Here is a 9,103-nt window from a genome sequence, read left to right on the forward strand (position 1 = left end):
CAACATTTCTCAGGAACTGAGGTATGGGAAATAAAATTACCCTCCTTTCTTCCCCAAGTGCGGTCCTGAAACAGGACCACTGTGTCTCTGCATTTCTTACATTTCAGACCTGATAAAGACATAGGCAAACTAAGAAAAATCAAAGAACATAACAATAACATTGTGAATCAAGTCTTTCTGCGAAATCGCAAGGTAAGAGGTTTTTCTCCAGGAACACAAGTCCAATCTGAGTTCGTATCAGGGTCCTGAGGCGCCTCTACAGGTCCCTTAAATCTGGATGCGTGTGTCCACCCCTTCTCTCTTGTTCGTGCTGCAGCCTCTGTAGTTAAGAGAACTTGGTATGGTCCTTCCCACTGAGGCTGGAGTTTTTCAGTTTTCCATGTCTTGATGAGAATCCAGTCTCCTGGTTCCACTTTGTGTAAAGAAAAGTCTAGAGGCGGTGTTTGTGCCAATAGTCCTCTCTTTCGTAAATCTGTAAGAGAGCGTGACAGTACCTGTAAATAGTTCCTAACAAAAATATCCCCTTCCCCCAAGGTGGGACACCCCTCAACTGTACTCCAGAAGGGAAGCCCAAACATCATTTCATAAGGGGACAACCCTACATCTTTTCGTGGGGCAGTACAAATTCTCAATAAAGCCAGGGGCAGACACTTTATCCAAGGCATTTTAGTTTCCACCATTAATTTTGTCAATTGCATTTTTAGGGTTCCATTCATACGTTCAACCCTCCCTGAGCTTTGTGGATGCCAAGGGGTATGCAATTTCCAAGAGACCTGTAATGCATTACAAATCAATTGCTGGATTTTTGAACAAAAATGTGGACCCCTGTCTGAGTCTATAGAATCCATTATACCATATCTGGGGATTATCTGCTCTAGGAGGAGGCGAGCTACTGTAGAGGCTGTAGCATTTACTGTTGGGAAGGCTTCCACCCATCGGGTAAAGTGATCTATTACCACCAACAGATACTTCCATCTTTGGACTTGAGGTAACTCTGTGAAGTCGATCTGGATACTTTGAAAAGGGCGTATGGCTAATGGTTGACCTCCCATGGTCCCTGTCCTCATTATCTTCTTATTAATTTTTGTGCATAGGTGACAGTTCTGCACCTCCTGTTGGGCCAAGGTGTAGATTCCCTTACACACATATTCTCGAAGCACTGTGTCACATAAGGCTTGGGTGCCCCAGTGGCTCTGATGATGCAGGTGTTTTAAAATATTGTGAGTTATTTCTTTATTTAGAACCATTCTTCCATCTGGTGTCTTCCATGTTCCATCAGGCAGCTGGCTTGCGCCCAGCTGAGCCATGTCCTTTTCTTCCTTAGCAGTGAAAATGGGAGCCTTCTTTATGCCTTGTCTTATTGGGATTAAGGTCAGCAAACGGACTTCTTGTTGCATGGCTGCCCTTTTGGCTTCTTCATCAGCCAGTCTGTTTCCAATTGCTGTCGGGGTATCTCCCCTCTGATGGCCTGGTATGTAGACCACTGCTATTTCCTGGGGTAATGTCAAGGCTTCTAAAGTCAGAGTAATCATCTGTTCATGTGCCAATTCCTTTCCTCTTGATGTAATTAGACCACGCTCCTTCCAGATCTTACCAAAGGTATGCACTACCCCGTATGCGTATTTGGAATCAGTGTAAATCGTTCCAGTTTTCTCTGCCAGTATTCTGAGGGCTCTCTGCAAGGCATATAGTTCACAGGACTGTGCTGACCAGCTTCCGGGTAGTCTCGTGGATTCTACTACTTTCCAAGTATTTTCTTCTATTATAGCATACCCACTTCTTCTCATTCCGTCAACATATCTGGCGGAGCCGTCAATGTAGAATTCATATCCTTCTCCCAGAGGAGTATCGCAAAGGTCTTCTCGGGTCTTGGTCTGAAGATCCGTCAACTCGACACAGTCGTGCTCCACCTCTCTCTCTGTTTCACTGCCGTATAAAAACTGAGCTGGGTTGCAGCTATTAATCTTTGCAAACTGTAGATCTTCTCCGACCATTAAAATGGTTTCATACTTTAATATGCGAGAATCAGTCAGCCATCGATGGGCAGTTTGTGTTAATAAAACACTCACAGAATGGGAGGTGTACACAGTCATCTTTCCTCCAAAAGTAAGTTTACGTGCTTCCTCTACCAACAGAGCAGCAGCCGCTACTCCCTGGATACACGTCGGCCATCCGCAAGACACTGGGTCCATCATTTTGGAAAGGAAAGCCACTGGGTGTCGCTGACCGCCTTTTTCCTGTGTTAAAACTCCCACAGCTGTTCCTTGGTTATGAGTGACAAATAGCTGGAAGGGCTGTTTTAAAGAGGGCAGAGTGAGTACCGGGGCTCGTGTCAGGCGATGCTTCAAGTCCTCAAACCATCCCTCCTCCTCCTGGGTCCATTTCAATGGATATTCATTTTCATTTGTCAGCTTTTCATACATAAACTTCACCAACGCTGAGTAGTCCTCTATCCATAACCTACAGTAACCTAAGAGTCCCAGGAATTGTCTTATTTCCTTCTTATTACGGGGTAACGGCATTCTAGTGATTCCCGCAATCCGTTCAGGGGTAATCCGTTTCTGTCCTTTACTTATCTGGTGTCCCAGATATACCACAGTTCTCTCAACGAACTGTAACTTGTTCCTGGACACCCGTAGACCCTTTTTCCCCAGATAATTCAAGAGTCTAATTGTATCTCCCCTCATTTCTTGTTCCTTGGGTCCTGATAATAGTAAATCGTCCACATACTGCATTAGTTGGGAATCATCAGATTGTGGATAGTCCGCCAGGATTTGTTCTAGCATTTGTCCAAACAGGTTCGGAGATTCAGTGAACCCTTGGGGCAATACAGTCCACCGAAGCTGTCTCCGTCTACCTGTCCATGGATTTTCCCATTCAAACGCGAACATATCTCTACTTTCCTCTTCTAATGGACACGTCCAGAAGGCATCCTTCAAGTCGATAACACTAAACCACTCATGGTCTGGGGGAATCCGACTCATAATAGTATAGGGATTAGGCACCACTGGGTGGCGGGTCTGAACAATAGCATTCAAACTTCTTAGATCCTGAACTAGGCGATAGGATCCATCTGACTTTTTCACTGGGAGTATAGGGGTGTTATAAGGTGACATGCATTCTTCTAATAGTCTGTCTCGTATTAGAGTCTCAATTACCAGCTGTAGCCCTTTTCTCCCTTCCAAAGAAATAGGATACTGACGTTTCCTTACCGGCTGATGACCTGGTATTAATGTGACATGTAAAGGTGTAAAGAGAAACTTGTCCGTGAACTACTCTTTGCAGATGATGCCGCTTTAGTTGCCCATTCAGAGCCAGCTCTTCAGCGCTTGACGTCCTGCTTTGCGGAAACTGCCAAAATGTTTGGCCTGGAAGTCAGCCTGAAGAAAACTGAGGTCCTCCATCAGCCAGCTCCCCACCATGACTACCAGCCCCCCCACATCTCCATCGGGCACACAAACCTCAAAACGGTCAACCAGTTTACCTATCTCGGCTGCACCATTTCATCAGATGCAAGGATCGACAATGAGATAGACAACAGACTCGCCAAGGCAAATAGCGCCTTTGGAAGACTACACAAAAGAGTCTGGAAAAACAACCAACTGAAAAACCTCACAAAGATAAGCGTATACAGAGCCGTTGTCATACCCACACTCCTGTTCGGCTCCGAATCATGGGTCCTCTACCGGCACCACCTACGGCTCCTAGAACGCTTCCACCAGCGTTGTCTCCGCTCCATCCTCAACATCCATTGGAGCGCTCACACCCCTAACGTCGAGGTACTCGAGATGGCAGAGGTCGACAGCATCGAGTCCACACTGCTGAAGATCCAGCTGCGCTGGATGGGTCACGTCTCCAGAATGGAGGACCATCGCCTTCCCAAGATCGTATTATATGGCGAGCTCTCCACTGGCCACCGTGACAGAGGTGCACCAAAGAAAAGGTACAAGGACTGCCTAAAGAAATCTCTTGGTGCCTGCCACATTGACCACCGCCAGTGGGCTGATAACGCCTCAAACCGTGCATCTTGGCGCCTCACAGTTTGGCGGGCAGCAGCCTCCTTTGAAGAAGACCGCAGAGCCCACCTCACTGACAAAAGGCAAAGGAGGAAAAACCCAACACCCAACCCCAACCAACCAATTTTCCCTTGCAACCGCTGCAATCGTGTCTGCCTGTCCCGCATCGGACTGGTCAGCCACAAACGAGCCTGCAGCTGACGTGGACTTTTTACCCCCTCCATAAATCTTCGTCCGCGAAGCCAAGCCAAAGAAAGGTGGGATGTCCAGACCTCCTCGATTTCCCTCCTTATACCAGACTCTCTCGTCAATCTGCCGTTCATCCTCTTCCTTTAGAGCACAGAGGTGGACTCGCACTTCTCCGTCCACAGGGAGAGCACCCAAACCTAGGAGAGCCTGTAAGCCCCTTCCTAGGAGGTTAAATCCAGCCGACGGTAACAACAAGAGGTCTTGTACCCCTTCTCTTTCTTCCAGTTTCACTGTTACTTGGGGAATTATTGATACCATTCTGGGAGCCCCTTCTATCCCAGAAATTGTCAAATTACTTTTTACAGGCTCAGTTCCGATTGGCACAGTTATTACACTACTTCGTTCCGCTCCTGTGTCCACCATAAACACCACCTCTTCTCCCTTGGGACCAATTTTTAGTTTTACCAGGGGTTCCCTCTTATACTTGGTCCCTAACATTTGGAACCCCTGACCCCCCTAATCTTCTTCCATAAGTTCGAGGGCACGCAATTCCCTCTTGTATCGGGGGCATTCCCTCTTAAAGTGTCCTTCCTCATTGCAGTAATAGCACTTAACGAACCTCCGGGGTCTTCCCTCTCTTGGATATCTTGGATTGTTTAGAGGAAGGTTTTGTTTTCTTTCCCCTCTGGATTCGGCATTCATCTGTCGGATAGTCTGTACCATAACCTTTGTCGCCCTCTTTTGATCTTCTTCTTCTCTCTGCACATATACTTTTTGCGCCTTTTTTAACAGGTCGCTTAGGGGTTTTTCGCTCCAGTCCTCCTCCTTTTCTAGTTTCTTTCTAATGTCCTGCCATGATTTGGAAACAAATTCAATTCGAATAAGCTGTTCACCCATTGGTGTACTAGGGTCCACGCCCGCATACTGTTGGACATTCTTTCTCACCCTCTCCAAGAAATCAGTAGGGGACTCGTCTTTCCCCTGGTGGTTCCCAAATGCCTTGGTGAAATTGTGACCCTTTGGCACAGCCTCCCGTATCCCTTTAATTGTCCACTCTCTATATTGTCTCATACTTGCCAATCCCTCGGGTGTTCGTTTGTCCCACCTGGGTTCATTTAAGGGATATTTTTGTTAATGGGGTCTGGGGTCCCCAGGTTGTTCATATTCCCACATGAGGAGGGCAGCCCGTCGAATCATCTGCCTCTCCTGGGGTGAGAATAATGTTCCCATTATTGCCTGCATCTCTTCCCACGTATATGTGTTTGGTCCCAGGAATTGGTCGAGCTGTTCGGCCAGTCCTATAGGATCTTCCAATAACTTTTTCATTTCTTTCTTAAATCCCCGCACCTCTGTACTAGTTAGGGGAACATTCACATATCCCGTTCCCCCTCCCGGTCCTCCCATAGGAACTTCCCTCAGCGGATTTAGGCTTACTGAAAACTTTGATGGTCCTGGACCAGTCTGGGATCTTGTCCAGGGTCGGTTTACCGGTGGAAGTTTAGGGTCCGACTCCCTTAATTCATTCTTTTTTTTCCCGGCCCCTTTTGGGGCAATCAGATTCATCACCTTTCCCCTCCGGTAATGAGCTTTCCTCGGGCGCAGTGGGCACCAGGGGAATATAAGGAGGGGGAAGGTTGTCCAGAGGTTCCCACTTCTTTTCTCCCGCTACCCTCAATTTAAAACATTTTGTTAAGGATCCTGGCCAGGGAACCCAACAAAATGCATATGCTGACTCTTCTTGATTCACCTTTGGTCTCGAATTTACATATATGTTTAATGCTTGCTTAACCCAATCCTCATCAGATCCAAATTTCGGCCACCAGACCGAGGAACCTTTAATAGGTTGTTTCGACCAAAGGAGACAATATTGAACCATCTTTTTCTTGTTTTTGTCTCGATATCTTTTACTATCCAAATTTTCAAACATTCTCCCCAAAGGGCTGTCAAGGGGAACTCCCAGGAATTGTCCTGAATTTTCAGATGAGCCCTTAGATTTTGATCCTCCCATTTTCCCACCTAGATCCGTTTATCGTTGCTGAGGACCCTCTCGTTCTGGACCCTACTCCCTTCTTCTCAGACGCCTCGTCAGAGGTACTGTCCCTCCTTCGGTTACCGCTGAGGTTTCCCTGGGGTCGACCCCTCTCTTCTCGGCATTTCGTCGGAGGTGCTGTCCCTCCTTCGGTTACCGCCGAGGTTTCCCTGGGGTCTATCCTAGAGTCCCACGACAGGGTCCTCACGCCACGACAAAAGCTCTATACCTGATCTATTACGTTAGGTTTTTTTTATCCAAACAGGTGTATCCCGTTACACCTGTTACCCAATCCCCACACCACAATCGTAAGTCGTCACTTACCGGTGTCTTCCCGGGGATTGAACCGTCACCCTTCTCCTCTCCGTCTTGTCGTGTCACCTTGTCCGGATACCACTCGCTCAAGCCGCCCGAAGCGACGAGCAAGGGACTAGGAGCCGCTGAACTCAGCGGGGTGCACCACTTCCGATGTCCCTCTTCTCGCCTCCCCTCACGGCCGGAGTGTAGATCCCGGACGAGCCCCCATTTGTCAGAAGTAAAACTTCTCACACATGAGTCTCTTTAAAACTGATGACACGACAAGCTTTATTTACAAGTCTGCAGAGTTGGACTCAACTGGCTTCTCACCAGTTAAGCCCCGATACATACAGTGCATTGATTTTTATACCCTTGTTGTTTGCCCTTCCCCTTCTTATTAATACTGTTTTAATTGGTTAGTATTGCAAAAGCATTCTAAGTACAACTGCATTTTTAATTATCACGTTCGTTACGTACGCTGCGAACTCTACATACACTAAATTCTGTTTCTCACCCTTCTTATCAATCTTTTGTCTCCTGCATGTCTCTCACTATGACCATGAAAAGATATGTTTAAAAAAACAAATCCAGCTGAACTTTTTGTCCTTGGCTGCTAGTAAGCTTCCTGTCCTGGCTTCCCTTTTTATGATTAATCATCACATTTTAACTTAAGCCATTTTAACCTAAATTCTCTATCTCTAACAGTGAGGGAATCAGGGAGGCGAGGTGGTGAAGGTGGGGGGGGGGGGGGGGGGGGTGGTCGGTCAGAGTGGAAAGTCCCCATCCTCCCCCTTTGCCCTGAATTGCTTAGGAGACCGGGAGTGGGATTAAGACGCAATTCTCGGGTCCCCGAACCTCTTTATTTCCGGATTAAATCTGCCCCATGATTTCGCCTCCAGGTTGGCCGTGGCTTCTGCGCTGAATCTGTTCCCCTCGGGTCTGCGGCGGAGCCTCCCCGCTGGGTCCGGCCTCAGAGAAGGAAGGAGAGCGCCTCGGCCGCGCTGACCCGCACCCTGGCCACCGGGACCCGGAGCAGGGCGACCACTTCGGCGCAGTCGCTGCCGCCGGCTGTTGTCTGGTGGCCCTCGCCGGGAAGCCGGTGGGAGAGGTAGGCGGTGAAGGTGACGGCGTCAGCCCGGATCTCGGGCAGCGGGCTCTGGAAGCAGGTGAGCCCCGCGACCAGATAGGTGGACACCTTGGCGGGGAAGTGGCACGCCACCTCCTCGGAGAGCTCCCGGAGGGAGGGCAAGGCGTCGGCTCGCAGGAGAGCGGAAAGGCGGTCGGAGCCCAGCAGAGGAGCCGCCTGCCTCAGGGCCCCGGTGCAGGCTCGGGAAACGTCCGGGCTGCCGTCGCGGGCGTGCAGGACCAGGCTGGCGTGGATTTGCTCCGCGTAGACCAGCCAGAGGTCCCCTCGGCCGCAACGAGACAGATCGCCGAGCAGGTCGAATACCGCCGCCCTCAAACGGGGGTCCAGGCTCTCGAAGAGGGACCGAGCGGCCACCAGGGCGGGCCCCAGCAAGCCGCAGAGTTGGGCGTCTTGGAGCAGGGGCAGCAGGCGCGACAAGCCAGCCAGGGTTTCCAGCTTGAGCGCCGGCAGCGGCTCACGCGCGTCGCTGGCCAGCGTGATCAGGGCTCCGAGCACCGGGGCGGCGCGGCGCTCGACCTGCCGGCGGGGGCCGCGGGCCAGATTGACCAGGCCGCGGAGGCCGAGCGCCCGGACGGCGGCCGCCGGCTCCCGCAGGCAGGCCAGGAGCCCGTCGACCAGCGCGTCGGCCAGGCCGGGCTCAGTGGCAGCGGGGTGGCCCGGCTGCTCGGGGCCGGCGGCCAGACACGTGGCGGACGATCGGGCTCAGCCGGGCTCCGGCGTCGGAGGCCACGGCCGTGGCCATAGCGGCCACTCCTTGGAGGTGGCGCTCGGGGTCGGTCAGGGCGGACCAGTCCTCCCCGCCGCCTTTGCCCAGGAGCGCCCGCAGCGCCATGGCCGAGCAGCTCGGGGGGTCGGGCCGCCCTCCGGACGCCCCGACGCTGGCGCCGAGGTGCAGCAACAGAGCGCAGAAGAGCCGCCGCGCCCTCCCGGCTGCACAGCATCTCCTTCAGTGCGCAGACCACACTCAGGGGCTGCGGGGGGGGGGGGGGGGGCGCGGGCACTTGTCCAGGGCATCGATCAGCAGGCGGAGGACGGAGACGGCCAGCCAGCGCCACAGCTGGCGGGCGGGGGCGTCCAAGGGCAGCGGGGAGGAGAGGAGGCAGGAGACCGTCTCGGCTGGGTGGTGCGCGGCCATCGCCGAGATGAAGCGCACGATGGGCAGGCGTCCCAGCTCGCCTGCCGCTCGCCGCAGGCGCACGGACAGTGGCCGGAGGAGGTGGGAGATCTGGCCCCGCAGGGCCGATCCGCAGCACGGGACGACGGCGCTCATGAGGATGGCCGTCGGAAGGACGAGGAGGAAAGGGCCGATCTGGCGGACGGGGAGGTGTCCGCCCGCGGCCTGGGCCAGCTCAGCGTACAGCTGAAGGTGGAGCGGGCCGTCGGGGCACTGGAGTCCGGCGCCGGCGGCTTCCAGGTGCTCGAACG

General features: G+C 52.1%; 1 protein-coding gene across 1 annotated transcript; it reads right to left on the bottom strand.

Annotated features, from left to right (window-relative positions):
* Positions 1 to 393: 393 nt before the first annotated feature.
* LOC138742031 (maestro heat-like repeat-containing protein family member 1) lies at positions 394 to 8,619 on the bottom strand. The gene is made up of 3 exons (XM_069896223.1): positions 8,430 to 8,619; positions 7,387 to 8,379; positions 394 to 472 (listed from the first exon to the last, which is right to left on the bottom strand). Exons 1-2 carry the CDS (start codon positions 8,617 to 8,619, stop codon positions 7,502 to 7,504), a joined length of 1,068 nt encoding a protein of 355 aa, XP_069752324.1. The 3' UTR covers positions 394 to 472; positions 7,387 to 7,501.
* Between the last annotated feature and the right edge of the window lie 484 nt (positions 8,620 to 9,103).

This window comes from Narcine bancroftii, chromosome 8 (genome assembly GCF_036971445.1).
Source record: "Narcine bancroftii isolate sNarBan1 chromosome 8, sNarBan1.hap1, whole genome shotgun sequence".
NCBI classification, from domain to species: Eukaryota; Metazoa; Chordata; class Chondrichthyes; order Torpediniformes; family Narcinidae; genus Narcine; species Narcine bancroftii.